Source organism: Sinocyclocheilus rhinocerous, unplaced genomic scaffold (genome assembly GCF_001515625.1).
Source record: "Sinocyclocheilus rhinocerous isolate Xijiao unplaced genomic scaffold, SAMN03320098_v1.1 scaffold1724, whole genome shotgun sequence".
In the NCBI taxonomy this organism is placed as follows: Eukaryota; Metazoa; Chordata; class Actinopteri; order Cypriniformes; family Cyprinidae; genus Sinocyclocheilus; species Sinocyclocheilus rhinocerous.
The window spans coordinates 572,119-593,244 of NW_015626034.1; the positions used below are offsets into that span (position 1 = coordinate 572,119).

Below are 21,126 nucleotides of genomic sequence, written 5' to 3' on the forward strand. Positions count from 1 at the left end.
CAAATGATTTCCAGTAGTAGCCTATGTTTTGGGCCAAATTTCATTAGGTTTAGTGATTTTAACATACCACCAACAGAAGACAACAGTTTACCAGAGACCGACAGGGACTATTAAAGTTTCCATTAAAGTGCCCCTATTATGGGTAATGAAAGATTCATATTTTGGTTTTGGGAGTCCCCAACAACAGGTTGACATGCATGCAAGGTCAAAAAACACTTCCATTGTCTCATAATATGCATTTATTTTTTTAATTTACTTGCTCAACCACTCCCAAACGATTCGCTCAACGATTAATTTTTCCAAACGCCTCCTTTGCGTGACGCTAATCTGAGGTGACTGGTCCGATTGGTCTCATTTTCATTTCATCTTGCCTGTAATGCCTGATAAAGCAGCGTTTGTGAGCGCAGTGCTGCTTTGTGTACAGCGTTACCGGGGAAACCGCTATTTTTTACCGCTCCTAAAGCGGCACCGAAGTCCCTTTAAAGGGGTCATATGATGCAATTTCATTTTTTCCTTTCTCTTTGGAGTGTTACAAGCTCTTGGTGCATAAAGAAGATCTGTAAAGTTGCAAAGACTAAAGTCTCAAATCCAAAGAGATATTCTTTATAAAAGTTAAAATAATGTGTTTTTTTAACTTTAAACCGCATAAACACGTTTCATTACACCAAATACACCAAATAATGTTCTTTTTAGCAGCATCATATGACCCCTTTAAGGTATTCTACAGTCTTTGGCGGCACCTAGTGGCACAGAATGAATTTGCATATTCATTCAGACCAACGCGAAAAGACCAACAAGTGGACGGGCAATATGGTAATATTTCATGTTGACTCAACATGAAACGGCTTGTGAGTCGTTTTAAAAACGACTCGTTTCAATGATTCAGAGTCGACTCTTTCTTTTGAGAGACAATAACTTTATACACGGTGCACTTTCAGATTTACAACTTTGCAGGATGTTTTCATTCACTTAGAGCTCTGTTACACGCTGCATGAAAGGTAATTTTCAAAAATCCATATTAAGGTATTCTACAGTCTTTGGCGGCACCTAGTGGCACAGAATGAATTTGCATATTCATTCAGACCAACGCGAAAAGACCAACAAGTGGACGGGCAATATGGTAATATTTCATGTTGACTCAACATGAAACGGCTTGTGAGTCGTTTTAAAAACGACTCGTTTCAATGATTCAGAGTCGACTCTTTCTTTTGAGAGACAATAACTTTATACACGGTGCACTTTCAGATTTACAACTTTGCAGGATGTTTTCATTCACTTAGAGCTGTTACACACTGCATGAAAGGTAATTAAAAAAAATCCATAATAGGGGCACATACCAATACCATTCCCATTATAACCATTAAAACCATTAAAAATTCTGTGAGGGTTTCTATTGTGTTTTTTTCCCCATACCCTGCAGGGATAGGCTATACTATAACAATTTCAGTAGCTTCACTTTCTTTCTTTCAAAGACAAATTTAAAGAGTGGTTCAAATAAATCAAATATGGTTTCATATAAATAGCCTATAATTTCATATCAAATAAATATAATATGGTTCCTACAATAACAGGAATGCCAGGATAGTACAAGAGTCTTGTTTGAGATGCCTTTTATAGGCAATGGTGCCCAAATATCCAATAATATCTAGCTAAACATTTGTTTTCATTGTTGCCAGCACCATGCAATGAGCAGTTTGTTAGACACATAACTAAAACTTGATTGATAAATCGATCTTTCACCTAATAGGCTGTCCGGACCCTCATAATTTACTGTATGCTTAACTGACCTTATCAAACGGGCTCGACTGACGAAAAAGCAGCAGTTAGTCTATTCCTTGCTGCGCCACAAGAGGACAGCATCCACGAACCGGATTGAATTCATCGAAGCAAGCCGTTCTGGTTACGTGGCCCAAGTGACGTCGCCAAAGTTGACGTTTCACAAACATGGCGTCGCAGCAGAATGAAGTGGATGAGCTGTTCGATGTGAAAAACGCGTTTTATATTGGCAGCTATCAACACTGCATTAACGAAACCCAGAAAGTAAAGGTGAGCGTCCTGCAAAAAAAACATTGTTCATAAGACGAAAACATTTCCTCAAGAGTTTTAGGTTCTAGAGTATGTTTGTTAGCTAGCGGCTAATTCATTATAGCTTCTATGTATCTCATACCTGTTTAAAGATTGTAATTAACAAATTACAAACAACCACATGTAACTGTTTTATATTTCTTTCAGACGTCAAATCCAGAAAAGGATGTTGAGAAGAACATTTTTCTGTACAGAGCATATATTGCTCAGGTAAGTTCATCAGTCTGTTGTGATGTTGCTGCTGCGTTGTTTTGATTTTGTTCGGAATAAACACTTGTACAAATTTAGATTGATTTGCATATTATAGTTTTATGTAACTGTCAGCTACAATGTCTTTTTTTCCGCCCGTCAGTAAAGATAACACAGCTGTTTCATCTTTAGAACAACAAACACAGTAAAGAATGTCCTTTTTTATATAAAAAGGAGTTTGAGAAGTTCGGTTAGTGCTGGAAATTAGATAATCAATAATTAGGTGGTTAACAGTGATGATTTCGGTCTCCTCAGAGGAAGTATGGTGTAGTACTGGATGATATAAAGCCTAGCTCCTCTGAGGAGCTGCAGGCTGTCAGGATGTTTGCAGAGTACATGTCCAATGAAGGCATGAGGTTTGTGCAGTCTTTTTGTCTTTATGATATCAGACCATATGAACATATAATTTAAAATCTAGAAACATACAGTTTAGTCATTTTTCTGTGATTTAAAAACATTATTTCGTAAAACCTGCAGAAGCCTTGGATTATGCATATACGGATTCATTTATCTTATGGCCAAATACTTTTTTTAGGGATGCAATAGTGGCAGAACTGGACAAAAAGATGGCCAAGAGTGTTGATGTTTCCAACACCACCTTCCTGCTGATGGCGGCTTCAATCTACCTGCATGAGATGAACACAGATGCTGCATTACGTACCCTGCACCAGGGAGACAGTCTGGAGTGGTGAGTTTCCAGAGACTTTCTGGCAGTTTAAAAATGTTTGATTTAAGGTGTATTCACACCAGGAAATTCTGCTAGTTCACTTACTTTTGTCCGGACCAAATACAATGTTGATTTTTTTTTTGGTTTGGTGCAGTTTGCTTTCACACTGCCCTTTTTACAAGTGAACCAGAAACTGTAAACAAAACCACACGTGTGCTTAAGATCATCCATTCATTGGTTCATCCATTCAACCGTACCAGAGTTCGTTTGGAACTGGACCGAGACCACCTCTTCAGCTGGGTCTCGGTATGGTTGTTTGGTCCGCACCAGAGTGCTATTGCTGTATTCACACCTACCCAAAAGATCCGCACCAAAGAGGGAAACGAACTTGAGTTTGATTCAGTCGAACCAAACAAGACGGGTGTGAATACACCCCTAATCTAACACAAGTTGGATTACAAATCCCTAAATTGCTCACTGTCTTTTTGTATTTCTTTTATAGCATGGCCATGACGGTCCAGATACTTCTAAAGCTGGACAGAGTTGATATGGCAAGGTATTTCTTTTAATTCATTCATTTTTAATTATTATTTAGTTTTGTATGTATGTACAGTATAAATGTTATATGCATATGTTTTTTTTTTCAGCTTAATTTATGATATTTTTGCTACAAATATAAAAATTAAACCTGCTTTTAGTTAATGGCTTTGGATATATTATTGTCATGGATCTGTTGTGTTGCTCATTGTCTCCACAGAAAAGAATTAAAGAAGATGCAAGACCAAGATGAAGATGCCACTCTGTCCCAGCTTGCTACCGCTTGGGTCAACCTTGCAATTGTGAGTATTGACGTAAATGTGAAAAATGATTTTCTTGGACGTTCCTTGTCTAAAGGCTGTGAAACACCAAGTTGGCTGTTGGCCAGTGTCAGGATATCGTTGAACATCTGTCAGCCCAGTTTTTGTGGTGTGTTCTGCACTGTCTGCACTAGTTGGACCACCGTCGGTGGCTTTTTTGTCAATTGAGCATATTGAAATGGAGTCGGAGCCTTTGGTTGTGAGAGATCACTATTATTGGCTGTTCAGCTTAACCAAACAGTGCATGAGAAAAAAACAAGTCTCTTCTCATGAGAAGACTCTTCTCATTTTACCTCAGCATTCCAATATGCAAATATTTACATAATGACATAGCCATCGGTGATGCAAGCAACCGAAGACCAACTGACCAACATGATTCATATTTTATATAGTATGCAAGTGCTGCATTGTTAATGTTTGTATATCCTTTGACAACATAGCATTGTAAGAATGTAAGTAAAGTGTTCACAGAATTTAATATTTTGGACAGGCCCTAAGTGCAAGTTGGCTGTTGACTGTGGTCTTTGTGGTGTGTTCGAATGCAGCTTTTTGGCCCAACACAGTTGGCTTTCATCGCCACTATTTCTCTGATGTCAGCTTGATGTATGTCAGCCTTTATTGTGACTGATTCATTATTGCATGTCTTTCTAAAGAAAAATTGTTGTCTTAGACTTTCATCAAAATGTAATAACTTGCTTTTCTTCTAAATGCATCAATTTACATTTGTTTGCATTTAAACATGAGTTGAAAAGTGTCAAATGGTTTAGTTTTTCTATAAAATCTCGGCATATGGCTACTTGTTCAGTTTTTGCTTTATTGTATATTGTTTTTTTCCTTGTTGACTGGGAATTAAATGTTTTTCATTCTTCTTCTGCCAACAGGGGGGAGAGAAATTGCAGGATGCTTTCTATATCTTCCAGGAAATGTCAGACAAGTACTCGCCCACACTGCTGCTGCTGAATGGTCAGGCTGCAAGTCACATGGCTCAGAATAAGTGGGATGAGGCTGAGTCAGTGCTACAGGATGCTCTGGACAAAGTAAGAGCCTGGATTTCAGCACAGCAAATGTCAAGAAGTTTTGTCTAAATTGACATGTGTAGACTGACTTATTGGTTGAATCCAAGACCTTCAAGCTAAGCAAACAACCCAAACTCGGACTATATTAGAAATGCTATCTTGAATCACAATCTAATGAGGGTGTAATTTTTTCTGCTTGTCTGTTGACCTATACAAGGCAGCAGATTGGTTGCTTTGCAAGGAAAATAAGCATTTGTTGTTGAAAACTGGAATTACTATTGAAATTGAAAGCAAAACTCATTAAGATGTGCTTCATATTGATTATTTAATGAGCTGGCTTTGGTCCACTTTTAACAGCGGTGAAATGTCATGATTTGTCCTTTATCTTCTATAGGACAGCAGCCACCCGGAGACACTCATCAACCTCATTGTGTTGACACAGCATTTGGGCAAACCTCCTGAGGTGAACTTTATAAATATAAATATTCTCAGCACAGTCAGCTACCGAAGCAGTGGGATGTTAAGATGTTAATAACACTATAATCTGCATGCTTCAGTGTATGCGAAAGCATTTTATACCCCTGAGAAAGCATTAGTTATGTAAAGGATAGCAGAGATGTTCATAGTTTCTTTGTTTCTGCGCAGGTGACAAATCGATATTTGTCTCAACTGAAAGATGCACATAAGTCACATCCATTTATTAAAGAATATCTTGCTAAGGTAAGATTGTTTAGTGTGATACAGGACACCTTGTTCTGTTTTTCTTTTCTGAGAAGGCATTACTTGAGTAACTGTGAAAAAATTAAGTACCAAATTTAATAAAGATGTTGTAAACTCAATCATGTTTCCACAGGAGAATGAATTCGACAGGCTTGTCATGCAGTACGCCCCCAGCGCCTGAAAGAACTACACAGTTTTAATTTATGTCTCCTACAATGCGCCGCAATATTATTTCTCCTCCTTACACCTTTTTAATGCCTTTAAACAAAATAATATTCAACTGTTTGAGATTTTTGTTTGCTCTGTCTTTTTTTGACATGTCCAAAAGCTCAACAAACATTCCTGTATGATGGTTAAATAAACATGTTTATCATACATACTGTAGTGTTGTTGTGTTATTGTATGCTCATATCGGCCAGAGAACTTTGTCCACATCACAGCCAATGTTGTTCCTTGCCAGGCAATGGGCAAAAAAACTATTGTGCCAGCCTTGAAAACACTCCACAACTGTGTCACCATATTCCAATTCTATTGTCTTCAAAATGGCACGTTCCACTATGGCATGTTGGCTAATTATGTTCCTGCCTCTTCTCTCTTTGTAAGATTGAACCCTGCTTCATATACAAAAATGCATTCATGGGCCCTTTCCATGAAATCCATTTCAAACACTCTATAAATACAAAATAAAGTAATTTAGTAAATGATACAGAAAAACAGACTTCTGCAATTGTGCATTTAGGCTCTCCTGATTTACATACACAATAATATACTGCAGTTTACAGTAACTAGGCTGGTAGCACAGAACTGGACTGTAAGCATCAACTGAAAATCTACACTTACTAGCACATACTGATATTGTAGATCTTTGACCCTTTCTGAGTTGCGCTCAAAAGGGAACGGTCAATGGTTGAAAGGCTGACAATCTTTCAAAGTTTACATGGTCTTCAACTACTCTTTGCTGAATTTAACAAGTCGAATAGCATTGTTTTTGAAGTTCAAGCTTTCCACCCTCATGTGCTGGCCTTGCAATTCTACAATAAGAAAAAGAGAGCACTTACGAATTTATACATACAAGAAGAATAGTAATGGAAATTACTTCAATTCATAAAATGTTGTATGGTTATTCCATGAATAAGAATATTGTCACCTTTGCTGAAATTTCCTCATCCAGCACCTGTACTATTCTTCCTCTGCCTTTAAACCTTCATCCGTCCCTGGGGTCATTTTGACCCAAAACTCATTAAAGATTTTTTTAAAAATCGAACGTTGATCGTTATGGTATGAGACTTTGTTACATTTGTCACACTTGAACTGGGAATACATGAAAAAAATTTTTTCGAGTGAATTCGAGCAGTTTAAGTGGGTGCTATAAAAAAAGTATCAAAAGTGTCCCACCACTGGAAAAGCATGGAATTTACGAAAAAACTGCGATTTTTTTTATTTATTTAATGTTGTCACACTTGAGCATGGAGCACACACAAACATTTTTGAGTCGAATCGAGGATTCTATGTGGGTGTAATAAAAAAAGTATTACACCCACAGTTATTACATTCCCGGCCATAGGAATGAATGGAATGTCCGAAAAAAACAGCATTTGTTTTATTTATTAGATTTTTTTTTTACTATATAAAATCTGACACAATCCAGAAAAGATGCATACCCAAACACACAGGCACACACACACACACACATACACACATAGCACACACACTCCCATTGAAACACATTATAGCATTTATGATGTTTCTGCTGGGAAATGACTGTCATTTTGAATTTTTTTTTTACTTAACACAGTTAAATTTGAGTGATGGGGGTGGAGACCAATGAGTTTATATCATATTTATATTTTATATTTATTACATATTTATGAAACTGCATGAATTTGCATGTGTTTGGATTAAAAATCAGTATCAATTTCAAATTATTATTTTTTTTTACAAAATATAGTTTTTTAAATTTTTGATATATATCTGAAAGCCTTGAGCTATATCTGAAAGCTTAATGAAGCCTCAAGTTGGTGTAGTTTTAAAGATTTCACTTTTTTGGCTCATTTAAGAATCTCCATAGGGTTCAATAGGCCCCTCTAGTGGCTGTAATCATAAAATGCAAGTTTATGTCATTTTTCCCCACCAGAAGGCATCAGAGACATTCAGTGTCGATGGATGATCATGTTTAAAGTATAAATATGCAGAAATTGTCTTTCTTTGTTTTTTTGGTGAAAAAATGTATAAAAATATGCTAATTTTCATAAAAATATCCAGAATTTAATGTGAATAAAATAAAAATCACCAAAAAAAAAAAAACCTACATAAAAAATTATTTAAAAAAATATATAAAAATGGACCAATATAAGCTTTCTGGACCAAAAGTAAAATTAGTGTCATTTTTGGCCTTCTGGTCATTTTGACCCGCGAGGGACACTTTTGTTATAGGTTCGGGAGGGACGGATGCGGGTTAAGATTTTTTTCATCCATTATTAGTATCAACATTTAGCACACCTCAGAACTGACTAGCTGTATATTTTGATCACATCATTAGAGACAAGTGTGATCAATTTTGAGTTGTGTGTAAATGACAGCTGTATGGTAGCTGTGTTCATGGTGTGAAGTGTGTTTTAGTGAGTGAGAATGTGTTTAGAGTTTTACAAAAAAAGCTTTTTTTTTGCAAAAAAAGTGCAAAGTGTGTAACTAACTGAAATTGTTTTGCCAAAAGAATGATTTATTCGATGGGTTTATGTGTCTGAACATTTGGCTCAGATAATGGGGTTTAGTGTTTTAGCGATTCAGAAAAAAAAAAAGAAGCAAAATGTGACTAAATGCAATGTGACCTTAATTGTAGAAAGAACAGAAAGTGGGCACAGTGCTGACTCAGTTTGTCCCAATGAAGGAAATTACATGTCTTTTTTTAAAATTTATTTAATCAAAGTTTCTGAAGAAAAATCTGTTATATTATCAGATAAGTCAAATCTGGTCCTAAAATAGTGTGCGAGTTGCCCAAATATAATTTCCATTGTTTTGCTGACATCTAAGACTTCTTGTATGCCTCATTCATCACTGATAAAATACAAACAATGGTGGTGTCATCAGTAAATGTGATGATGCGGTTGCTGAAATGGAAATGCAGTCATAGGTGAATAGTGAGTAGCCTGATATAGAGCTGAGACAGCAGCTCTGCGTAATACAGGTGCTCTGAAAAAATATCCTTTTAGGATTTGCTAAGGACAATGTTTTGTTTGCACATAATGTTTGCAGGTCGATGACAACTTTTCTACCTAGGACATTATTTCTCTCTATTTATTTGTAGTTATTATATGTTAATGGTTATGAATGCAAATTGAGGTCCAAACATCTGAGACCTGAACACAGCTTGATCCATTAAAGAGATATGAACAATGAAGACCAAGTCAAAGATGAAGTTCAATCAGCTGACAGCAAATTGTTTTTCATTTCGTTTTGTTTTGCTTCCAGTGTCCTGAGATACCCTGATCTTGAATGACAGCAAATCAATCTTTCCCCCCCCCCCAGACAGAATTATTTTTATTTTGTGCATTTAATATTTTCATCTTTTCCCTTCAAGGAGTTTATTAATAAGGACAATACAATATAATACAAAAAAAAAAAAAAAAAAACACGAGCTGATGTAACTTTCAACTTACAACTTACTTTTTAAACTTCATTGTCAATTAATAAAATAATAAAAGTATAGATAAGCAGCCCATGTTTTAAAGGAATATCACAGTTTAATTCAAGTTGAGGTTAATCAGCATTTGTGGCATGAAAAAAAGAGAGATTTACAATAATACATATCTTTATTGAAACTCAATTTCAGCATTTTAAATTGGTAGTTGATTAAGCAGACAAAGAAAAAAATGGATATTGCAAAAATTACATGATTACATGTATTTTTTAATGATAAACGTAATGTACAGTGGGTACGGAAAGTATTCAGACCCCCTTAAATTTTTCACTCTTTGTTATATTGCAGCCATTTGCTAAAATCATTTAAGTTAATTTTTTTTCCTCATTAATGTACAAACAGCACCCCATATTGACAGAAAAACACAGAATTGTTGACATTTTTGCAAATTTATTAAAAAAGAAAAACTGAAAAATTAATGAGGAAAAAAAATTAACTTAAATGATTTTAGCAAATGGCTGCAATATAACAAAGAGTGAAAAATTTAAGGCGGTCTGAATACTTTCCGTACCCACTGTATATGTGTTACAAAATATATAACACCTATTTAAAACAGTAAAATAATTCCAGTGTCACACAATCCAAAATAATTTCATAAACACTAAAGTATAACAATAAAAAAAAAGCTGCATTTATTTTGGTCAGTATTTGTGCAGTACAGAAGAAATCTATACTCTGTCTACCATAGAACAGCAAATTACAGTAGGCCTATGAATCCAAGTTCCACTGAGGCACTTAGAATGGATGGGAATATCATTTTTGGAGGATGTAAAAGCAAAAATGTGGTGCCATAATTTTATACAAATACTTATACATTAAATCTTCTGGTTATTTAAAAGTTTTAGTGGTTATCTTGTCATGGCAACAAAGTTGTAAAATAGGATTACACCGAAAAGGTTATACGCATTTTTAAGTAAGCATATATTGTTTGCATCTTATGGTACTTTTGAAACAGTAGTTATTTGAATGTTTATTTCCATTGTGAGTGTCTCATTGTAACCCATATTTAAAGCAAAAAGAGTCACAAGTGAAGATCTATGTCTGTGCTAATCAACGTTCTGCCACAAGTGCTGTCCATTGAACTTAAGAAACACACACATACTGTACATCATAAGACAAGGATGACTAAACGACCAAGTGGGTCACATTTTAAGTATACTCCTGTTATTATGTTTACCATCCTGACCACCTGGAGGCTGCCTGATAAAAAGTCAAGTGTCCAGTTTCAGATAGATTTACTCAGCTCCAGGAGTTTTAAGGCCAGTTTTGACATATTTATAGTGTTGAAGGTGGAGCTGTGTACAATAAATCAGTACACACATCCCAGTAAATGTATGAATAGCTCAAGGGCTGTTTGCAAGGTTGGAGAAGTGGTGTCATTTGATTTGTTTGTTCAGTATGAAGCTGCAGAGGGTCCAAGGATTCATGAATGCTGTCAGTAGAGGACAGAAGTGACCACAGTTTGACAGTAGTTACAGTTTGAAACAGATTGAAACCTCAGGGTGGGTCAAAGAACTCTTGAAAATGTCTGTGCAGACTGGGTCCAGATGCCTTGGACAGGTTTTGAGGAATCGTGGTGAGATACCATCTGGTTGCATTGCTTGTTGTCACCTGCTAAGAACCTTGAACACAACTTGCAAATTCTCTTGATTTCACAGAAATCATTTTGTTGGTCCGGTACGATATCACAGGTGATTCATGCAGTTTTTCTTTGCTTGGCAAGGTTTCAGAAGTTTGATTCAGTAGTTAAAAACAACAATTAATATTTGTATGTAACAACAGTTAAACACAGTAAAAGAATTCCAATGTTTCACCCACAATTCATAATAACTTTATAAATGCTGAAATATTACAATTTAAAAATCCCACATTTATTTTGGTCAGGTCAGTAAAAGTTAATATATTTCCAGCTGAACTTATGTCTTTCTAATTCAACAACACAATCAGTGTTTATTTTGAGAATCACAGTATTTTTAATGACAAGAAACACTGGGGCGGCCTCGGTTGGAACTTTTGGGACAGCAGTGACATGATTCTTTGAGGCATCACTAGAGTGGATATGTTAGGGAAATCTGTGAGCCAGTTGGTCGTGAAAGGAACCTGTGGGACATTTTGGTATCAGGGACAACTGGGGTTGGGTTGACAGGAAGCTCTGGTACTGTAGTGACCAAGACAAGAAGCTCTGGAAATGTAACGGCTGACCTTCCAGGCTGGGACAGAGAGCTGTGTGACCAGGGCAGCTATGAAAGGATACCTTGAGACAGGAACCTCTGTGGTGCGTGTGACATGGATCTCTCTGACCCAGTTGGTTCTGAGGCAGCAGCGACTGGAACCTTTAAGGTGGCCTTCGCGGGGATTTCTGCAGTGGCCATGACAGGAACCTTTTGGACCTGGTCATTCATGGCAGGAAGTTCAGGGATTGTAGTGCATTTCAAGCAGCAACATGAGTCAGAACAGATTTCCCCAAGCAAGTCATTTTGCAAGCTGTAAAATTTTTCACCTCAAATATGCAATCATATGCAAAGACGCTAAGGCAACTCGTGTCAGCCTGTCAAATGCAAAATTGACCCTCTTCTCCATATGAATCTCTCTCTCTCTTTCTCTCTCTAATTTTATTACACTTATAACAGATTTGATTTGGAAATCTCATACCATTACACAATAGACCAGAAGTGTCCAATCCTGCTTCTGGAAGACCAATGTCCTGTGGTGTTTTGCTCCAACACACTTGCCTGTGTAACAGAGGCCAGCGGTAGGTGCTGTGCAGGTAAACAGCACAGTCTTTAGCCTCCTTGTTAGTGCGTCCGCCTCCCATGCCGGAGACCCGGGTTTGAGACCCACTCGGAGCGAGAACGAGGTGTGGCAGTGAGGACCCGGGAGAGAGGGGTTACATTGGTGCCGTGACCCGGATGGGGGTGAGGCTTAGGGGGGTGAGTGTAACGGAGGCCAGTGGTAGGTGCTGTGCAGGTAAACCTCACTCTCCTGATCTCAAGAGACGCACTAGCGATTGACGCTAGCGGCTGCAGTCTTTAGCCTCCTTGTTAGTGCGTCCGCCTCCCATGCCGGAGACCCGGGTTCGAGACCCACTCGGAGCGAGAACGAGGTGTGGCAGTGAGGACCCGGGAGAGAGGGGTTACACCTGGAAGTTTCTAATATTCATTAAGACCTTGATTAGTTAGTTTGTGTTTTTGGTGTGTTTCATTAGGATTTGGCATACATTTAGCAGGATAGTGGCCCTCCGGGAGCAGGACTGGACACCCTGCAACAGACAAAATACTGCAGTACATGCACAAAAAGGGGAGGCACCATTCTTAAAATATGAACATTCAAAATTGTACAAATTATTTAAACATATTTAATAAAATACTGCATGTAGATCACTGGCAAAACTAAAACATAAGTCAACAAACAACTTTCTCATTATTTTCTTTCATGAGATTAAAATTGCTGGTTATGATAGCAACCCATATGGTGTTAGCTGAGTTTAAGTTCCAAACTACAGGTTTGAGGGCCAACAGTAGTTCTTGTAAAAGATCTTTTCAGCAGGACCTCACACCCAAAGTCAGTCAGTTTGATCTCCAGAGTCCTTGTTGACAAGAACGTTCTCCGTCTCCATGTCCTGATGGAAGACAAACGGCACCTTGACAGCCTCTTCAATTGCTTGCCTCGTGAACTCCTCACTTGAAGAGGCTGCTGTAGTGTTCCCAAAAGACGAGCATGTCCTTGGAGGGCAAAAGGTGCTCCAAGAACATTATGTAATGGTCAGGGTGGTCCTGTCAGTCCAGCAGCTTAATGATGTGAGGACAGCTTGAGGTGTTTTTTCTGTCAGGGTCACCTCTAGAAGAAATGATTCAGGATGAGCAGGTTATAGATAAAAGACAGCTTTTATGATGGTTAGATGGAAGTGGTTTCTCAAATAAGGATTTCAATCATGACAACTCTCTGAACATTTTAGCATGGCGATGGATCATGCGCCATCTAGAGTTTCATGACTGAACTATATATTTAACCTGGTCTTGGACAAACTGAAAAGGATTTTTTACACTGTTTAATTATATAATAAAGCAATTTCCCACAGTGTGAGATGCTACATTGATTCTTATACTTGTAGATTATTTGTATATGACTTAATAATAATTGATTTGTGCTTTTAATACATTTGTACAATGCAGGACTATTTAAATTAATTGTAAAAAAAAGTTATAAAAAATCATTAGAAAAAAAATAACAATAAAAATGGAATGAGGTTCCTGATGATCATTGCCCCTCTATAGTACAGCTGCTGTCCTGTAGAGAAGTGATCTACAGAGAGGAACGTCAACCAAACGCTTGTTTTAATCAATTTGTGTACTTTTGTTTCTTTTCTTTTGTGTACTTTTAAAATGTTTCTAACAATCTTTAAAAGTCTGTGATCATATTACAGGTTTAAATTATGCTAGTCTTTATTCGCTCTCTTTTTTGGCTTATTTAAACTTTGTTTACTAGTCATTAATTTCGATGATTATTTCCTAAATTGGTTGTTTCCTCTCCCCGCCACCTGGGGGCAGCATTTATTGCTTTCATCCCACTGCATCTCTCTACAAGTTTACATTTCAGAAATTACTTAACCAACCTAGTACTTTGGTTGTTTACAAACATACTGGAAAATGTACATGTACTGCCCTTTAAACTGATGTCAAAATATTTCTAACAGTCAATGCACTGACTAACTCCTCTAACACTATTCAGCACAGAGCAATGATAGCACATAGCACAGGAACTCTGTTCCTGGAGGTACATTGTAAGGAGGCACACTATAAATATATCCTTTTATATTTGTCGTCACTCTATATTCTATCCCAGTAATTTGTCTTTTTTACATGAATAGGCTATTGTGTCGTATATGATACATACATTTGAACATGATTTTTCTAAAAAATGATGAATGGATAATCAAGTAATCCTAAGAAATATTACTAAAATATAAATCTTGAAATATTACTCGAATATTAATTAACTCTATAAAAAGGTATTCTTGCGTTTACGTAATAAAACTCATTAAAGATAAAAAAAAAAGGAAAAATAGATTGCGTTTCACTTATTTTGAACAGCTTTTATAGTAGAATGCTTTTTATTGACTTGGAAACTTTCTTTGTAAGTCTTTAGGTATGAAAGTTAATCATATTGAAAAGATTACACACACACACACACACACACACACACATTTGTTTTAATAGATAAAGATGGAAACCAAATGTGGCATTTATAATCAATCCATGTTTAATATTTAAAATTTAAATGAAATATTGAATTACTACTTGGTTTGAAAAGCTTTTAAATTATTTAAATGATTTATATGATGATCATTGTAGATCTGTTTAACTAATGTATTGCATTTTGATGGACGTGTAAGTGAATACTGTCATGTAAATTGGTTATAAATTGATTGCCAAATAAAAATGATTTACTCAAGCAATTCATTCTAAAACACAGATTTATTCAGGGTTGAAACACAACTGTGTGTTGCTCAGAAGTGTGATTCAATTTGCTTTGGCCGCATTTGGAACTATTTTCATTGGAGGAGCAAAAACTGAATATGAATGAATGAATAAATAAATAATCACAGCCCTGCTAATATTGGAACAACTGCATTATGCATTCTGTTCACGGAAATCACTACTTCTCTCCCAAAGCTATGAGTTCAGAAAACTTTAGCATGGACTGATTGCAAAAAAGATTGCATCTTTTTAGAAGCTTCAGTTTCTATTCATTGCAATTACGTGGAGAAGAGCGACTAGCACATTATTCAAAACGTCTATTTTTGCATTTCACAGAAGACAGTCAGTCAAACGGGTTTGGAACAACATGAGGATGAGTAGATGATGACAGAATGTTAATTTTGGGTGAACTATCCCTTTAATTGTTGTGGATGGATTAGGGATGCGGTCCTAATTAGTGCATGAAACACTTCAAAGCAAAGTTCAAAGTGATAGATTTACCCTCTTTATTGGTTAATCTAGTTTACCACCATCAAATAAACAACTACTTCAGGCTACAAAGAGTTTGATAATGCCTTCACTCTGAATATCCTGATAAGTATGCCATTTTCATTTTATCAGTTGCTTCATAATGCATGTTTATCTGTTAAGTTTATCTGTTCAGAACAAACAACCTTTCATGTAAAATATCTTACTCAGGACAGTACTAAATAAAAATAACATGCATTTGTATGATCTCTCTTATTTTGTTCCCAAACTTTTGCATGCAACTGTATATATATATATAAATATTTTTAAAAAGTCTTAAACCCAATGATCATTTTGAAACAATATGCCGACAAAATCTAAATCTAAAATTAGGGCACAGCCTGGTTTACAACTTTTTTTTTTCCTGTGGCCTTTTTCTCATTTAGTTATTAAGTGAGCTTTTCTTAAAGCTTGCCTGAGGCTCAATTCTGTTTAACACAGCTTCTCTCTGCGATACAATAGAAAAGCACACATCCAGCCATGCGGGTCAGCTTGACGTTAGTTCTTGGTTTTGTTTGTTTCCATTGAACATTAGGTCTCTAGGCTCAGTCCTAAAATAATATTTCTTTCTGCATGTCTTATTCAGTACATTTCATTTTGTGCTGGCAATGTTTGACGTTGAATGAAATGTTTTGTTATATAATGGAATATGGAAATTATTATGATACTTTTATTAGTTTGATCAATTCCTATTTTGATATTCTTAAAAGTTATATGCTTTTGTTGCAACCCGAAATGATGAAAAGCACTGTGCAGCCAAAGAGGAAATTAGAACAAGTATGCTAAAACTACTCTGTCTTATGATTTAGTAGTCTCTAGGCCACTGATTCTCAAAGTGTGGTACGCATAGGAATCACTGAATTAAATATTGATTAATGTTAAAACACTTTTAAAAAGTTTGCAAGGTGGCTAAATGATGCCTGTGTTAATTTTTTTTGATCAAGTACTGTACATTTTTTACTTTACATTTAAGTACAGTACAGTTTTTTAAACTTTTTAAGTACAGTACAGTTTTTATTTAACTTTTAGGTACAGTAGGCTACATTTTAATTTAATCATTTAAGCACAGTGCAGTGTTAATGTTCAAACTGTATTTACAATGTTTAAAGTGGCCGACAATAATAAATATTCTTATTAGGAATAAAACTGCCTCGTTTTGGAACTGTGCATAGCTGTAGCTGAATAATTAGGTCTACTACGCTACTGTATTTTAATGTTGGTCATTATGGTGGTACTTGGAGAGACAAATATTTTCTGAGGTGGTACATGGTATAAAAAGTTTGAGAACCACTGGGCTTTGGAAGTGACTAACAAATGGGGAATTTGATCTGCTTATTAACAGAGGGGCTTGGCAAAGAGGTGAGTATAACCAATCAAAGTGAAGAAAACCTTGCAATTTGTATGCCTTTCCTAACATATAAATGTGTTTATTTTATTTTGTTGCAGTTTTTGTGACTCTCTGCTGGTTGCTAATAAACCTTATTCCTGTAAAGAGACTTGGGACTGGTGTTATAATGCTGCGCAGCTGAAGAAGGGAAACACTAAAGATTTTAGCACTTATATTAGATAAGTTAAGGCAGTGATAGTGGTTTTTTGGATGGAATGGCGTCCCCAGGTTAAGGTAGGGCGGGGGCCACCCGCATATAATAGGCAATGAACATGAGGCTGCCCATGCACTTTAAAGTTGTGATGTAACCGAAGTAACAACAGATCATTTCTTTCTTTCTTGTGAAACAGATTATCGAAAAAGAAATTGTAAGGTGGGGACTTGGTTTTAAACAGCCTAAATAGCCTATATCAGATTTACCCAACACTTTTTTTAAAAGCACTGTTAATATTTCACAATATTACGTTTTTAAATGTATTTTAATCAACAAATGCAGAGTTGGTGAGCATAAGAGACTACTTTCAAAAACGCAAAAACTTTTGAACTCCATATCTCTTCATCTCTTCATCCCAAAATTTTGTCCTCAGCAAGTTGTTCCAAACCTGTATGAGTTGCTTTCTTCTGCTGAACACAAAATAATATATTTTGAAGAATGTTGGTATAAGCAAACAGCTGACGATAACCATAGACTTTTTTCAGACAATGGAAGTCGATAGCTATTGTACGGCACCCATTCACTGCAGAGGATCCTTTAGTGATGAAGTTCTGATGAAGAAACAAACTCATCTACATCTTGGATGGCCTATAAAGATGAGTACATTTTCATTTTTTGGGTGAACTATTCCGTTAAGACTGATGAAAATAGTGGTTGAGAATAGGACTGTGCAGTGATATGTCTTTGAAGAGGTCATAGTTTTATGGCATCACTTCAGATGTAAATAATAAAGTAACTCTGTCTCTCTAGTAAAGGTATAGCATTATGTCTCAGAACCTTAATTACTTTAAAAAACAAAAAAATGAACATCCACATCCTTGTGCAAGCAGCTACTGGAAGTATTTTGAAAATATTAGCATTCCCAAGCATTATTTGATCATGAAATGCTTGAAGATCTAAAGGGATAGTTCACACCAAAGTGAAAATTTTATAGTTTTTCTATACTATAGAAGTAAATGGCTAACTGTTTGGTTACCAACATTCTTTAAAATATCTTTTTTTGTGTGCAGCACAAGAAAGAAACTCGTACAGTTTTGGAACAACCCGAGGGTGAGTAAATGATGACAGAATTTACATTTTTGGGTGAACTATCCCTTTAAGAGGGAACTTTCTCTGGCATAGCTGCATTGTTGAGTCTGTCAGCACAGGCAGAGAATTACAGAGCCCAAGAGAGATCATCATTCAGAATCCATCTCACAGAACCTCACAATGCCTGAATTAACACAGAGCCAGAGTCGCATTGTGCTGCACACTTCATGACCTTGAATGCTGTGTAATCATGTAGAATCAACCGCAAATCTCACTGTTTCATGTTTCTGTGACCTAGTTTAGCTTGAATACATTTGCACATTTCATTCAAACTTTGACCATTATTTTCGTTATACACTTTTTTTTATGGTACCTTCATATTAAATTACATACACAATTGCTTTTTCAAATTTAACCAAAATGGTTCCTTTGAGTTTTAGATGCTTAGCATTTGTTAGTATTTACTTGTGAACATTATAAAACAACAACGTTGTTACATGCAGCACTATCGTATACATGATGTAAAAAATTTATATTTTATAATGCGTCAGTCAGATATATATTCATGAACATTTGGAATTGTTCAGCTATGCGCATGAAGATATTTTCATTGACCTCACACAGACACACGCAGTCTATCTATCTATCTATCTATCTATCTGTCTATCTATCTGTCTATCTATCTATCTATCTATCTATCTATCTATCATTAAAGCAAATCTAAACAGACAATGATAAATCATTATTACCGCGTGTATAACGTTGTAACAATAGTGAAGTTACTGTCATCCACTGGCCATCCTTTACATTACAGCGCGTTGAACAGCACAGGAATGAAATATCAGTCACATGATGAAGGGGGCGTGGCTCTCGTAGCTATGAGCCAATAGGAGCGCACGTTAACCCGAGCTCTGTAGATCAGGGAATAGAGCATGAATAACGGTACTCCACAATATTTACTGAAATGTTTCATCGCCACACCAACGACGGACATCCATGGCGCATATAAATAAATCATAAAGCAGCCAATACTGGCCTTTCCGTCTATAGCTAGGGACGAGCACTTCAGCACTGCGAGCTATTATTCACTCTTAAGATGGCCTGGTTCTGGAAGGTAAGTCGAGCAGCTGAGTGTTTGTCTCGCCTCATATCCAGTAATGTATGGATGCGCGTTAACGTGCTGCTCAGATTGCATTCGCAATGTTGGTATTTTAAAATCAGAAGTGTGCAACGAGAATCGGAGGATACTGCTAATAGCTTGGTTCTTTAGTAATGAGTGTAACTGTGTGGTAGAAGCTTCATGTCTTGTAACATTGTTCAAGTGAGACACGTGTGATCTCTCAGTTTGCTTACACTTTGCAACCAGATTTATTTGATGTATCCTGGTTTATGCAATAATAAGACTTGTATCCAAACATGTCGATGACGATGTCTGAGTCTGCAAAGACCTTTCGTTGTAAGAGACATACAATGCAATAAAGTTATTCGTTTTAATGTAATATGCACTTTATTACAACCAGTGATGTATATTTATGGTTTTTATATCCTCCCTGAGGTTTCACAACCTTCTATTCAGAAACAAACGAAGACCTTCATGCATCAGGATACCACTACTCATGATAAGTGGCTGAAGGTTTTTTTTTTTTTTTGGATTGTTATTGTGATGTGAAAAAAGGACAGTAAAAGCAGATTGCATTTTCAAACATGCTTGAATCTGTGGCCTTGTGTCAATCGGGGGAAAAAAAAAACACTCTAAAAACCTTTAAGAAGTGTTGATTTTATTTATTTTTTTGCACATTTTCAGACATGGGCAGTAAGTTATAAAAAAGGAGAAAAGAACATATTAATTCAAAAATAGCTGATACACAACTTTTGCCTGATTTGTAGTCAATGCAAGTTGCCAAAAGTCAGAGGCAGTCTGCAGATTTTCAGCAGTCGGAAACTTTTGTAGTGATGGGTACAGGCTCCAATTTTAACTTCAGATTCAGATTCCATCCAGTCTGAAGATATCAGACTTGTTTGATATTTTGAGCTGATTTTAGAACACAAATAATGTTGACTAGCAAGAAGGCGCATGTTACTGCTTGAGTTGTCTTGTAGTGTGATCCTCAGTGTATGATGCTTATAAAAGTTGTGTAGTGTATTCCAGCCTTAAATCACAACTTCTAATTTCCTTTATATATCATCTTAGTTCTTGTAATATTTGAAAAATTAAACACTTTATATGTCTTTCTCTAGTTTGTTCAGCTAGTGTTGTTCACCAATGTGTATTAAAGCTGAAGTGTGTATTGTTTTTGTAGCCACTGGTAGGTTGATTTGTGCTATCAAAACTTGAGCTTGTTTGCTTGAGCATCCTGTTGGGGAATTTACAGTTAAAACCCAAGGACCAGGTGTGTTGAAAGTGAAAGTGACGAAAGTGACGTGACATGTGGCCAAGTATGGTTACCCATACTAGGAATTAGTGCTCTGCATTTAACCCATCCTAAGTGCACACACACAGCAGTGAACACACACACACCTTGAACACACACCCGGAGCAGTGGGCAGCCATTTATGCTGCGGCGCCCGGGGAGCAGTTGGGGGTTCGGTGCCTTGCTCAAGGTCGTGGTATTGAAGGTGGGAGAGAGTGCTGTACAGTCACTCCCCCCACCTACAATTCTTGCCGGTACGAGACTCGAACCCGCAACCTTTGGGTTACGAGTCCGACTCTCTAACCATTAGGCCACCACTTCCCAGGAGTGAATGAAGACCAGGAGTCAGAGATGCAATCAATTGAAGAAAAATGTACTGAAGAAAATAGTTTGCAGTTTCATCGGCAGAAGCCAGCTTCAATACTCACTCTCTTACATGCTCGAAACACCAGTAATTATACTCTAACAGAGGTCACTAATTACATCAATACATAGGTAAGCAAGATTCTGCTTGGTAGAAACATAGATAAACTTAGAAAATCTTTAGTGGTCGACCGATATGGGTTTTTTGACAGCCGATACCGATGCCGATATCTTGGAAAGCAGGGTGGCCGATGGCTGATATAAAGCCGATATAATTGTATTTATTTTAATTCATATTTAAGAAATTTGAAATCATTTGAAAATGGATTAAAAAATAAACGTGTAAAATAAACATACTTATACTCTAGAAGACAAATTATTCTTCACAAATAGATAAATATTTAATACAAATATAATTAAAAAGGA

The 21,126-nt window shown here is 36.4% G+C and overlaps 2 protein-coding genes across 3 annotated transcripts in view; both read left to right on the plus strand.

The window, feature by feature from the left end:
* Positions 1 to 1,851: 1,851 nt before the first annotated feature.
* Positions 1,852 to 6,298, plus strand: LOC107709006 (coatomer subunit epsilon-like). The gene is made up of 10 exons (XM_016513406.1): positions 1,852 to 2,046; positions 2,233 to 2,295; positions 2,590 to 2,690; positions 2,870 to 3,022; positions 3,504 to 3,557; positions 3,759 to 3,840; positions 4,740 to 4,895; positions 5,269 to 5,337; positions 5,520 to 5,594; positions 5,728 to 6,298. The coding sequence occupies exons 1-10, from the start codon at positions 1,945 to 1,947 to the stop codon at positions 5,773 to 5,775; spliced, it is 903 nt and encodes a 300-aa protein (XP_016368892.1). The 5' UTR covers positions 1,852 to 1,944; the 3' UTR covers positions 5,776 to 6,298.
* A 12,531-nt stretch (positions 6,299 to 18,829) lies between these two features.
* The window catches only part of st6galnac3 (ST6 (alpha-N-acetyl-neuraminyl-2,3-beta-galactosyl-1,3)-N-acetylgalactosaminide alpha-2,6-sialyltransferase 3), a 129,353-nt gene continuing 127,056 nt past the window's right edge, over positions 18,830 to 21,126 (plus strand). For both annotated transcript variants that reach the window (XM_016512996.1, XM_016513001.1), the window contains exon 1: positions 18,830 to 19,040. In XM_016512996.1, the coding sequence (XP_016368482.1) occupies positions 19,023 to 19,040 (18 nt within the window). In that variant the 5' untranslated portion in view covers positions 18,830 to 19,022. The remainder of the gene's footprint in view (positions 19,041 to 21,126) is intronic.

Bases quoted from the DNA above. Each gene is read 5' to 3' on its own strand.
- LOC107709006 (XM_016513406.1), top strand. From the start codon at position 1,945: ATGGCGTCGCAGCAGAATGAAGTGGATGAGCTGTTCGATGTGAAAAAC. The intron at 3,841-4,739 runs GTGAGTATTGAC...TTCTGCCAACAG, and splicing joins CTTGGGTCAACCTTGCAATT to GGGGGAGAGAAATTGCAGGA. The intron at 5,595-5,727 runs GTAAGATTGTTT...ATGTTTCCACAG, and splicing joins TTAAAGAATATCTTGCTAAG to GAGAATGAATTCGACAGGCT.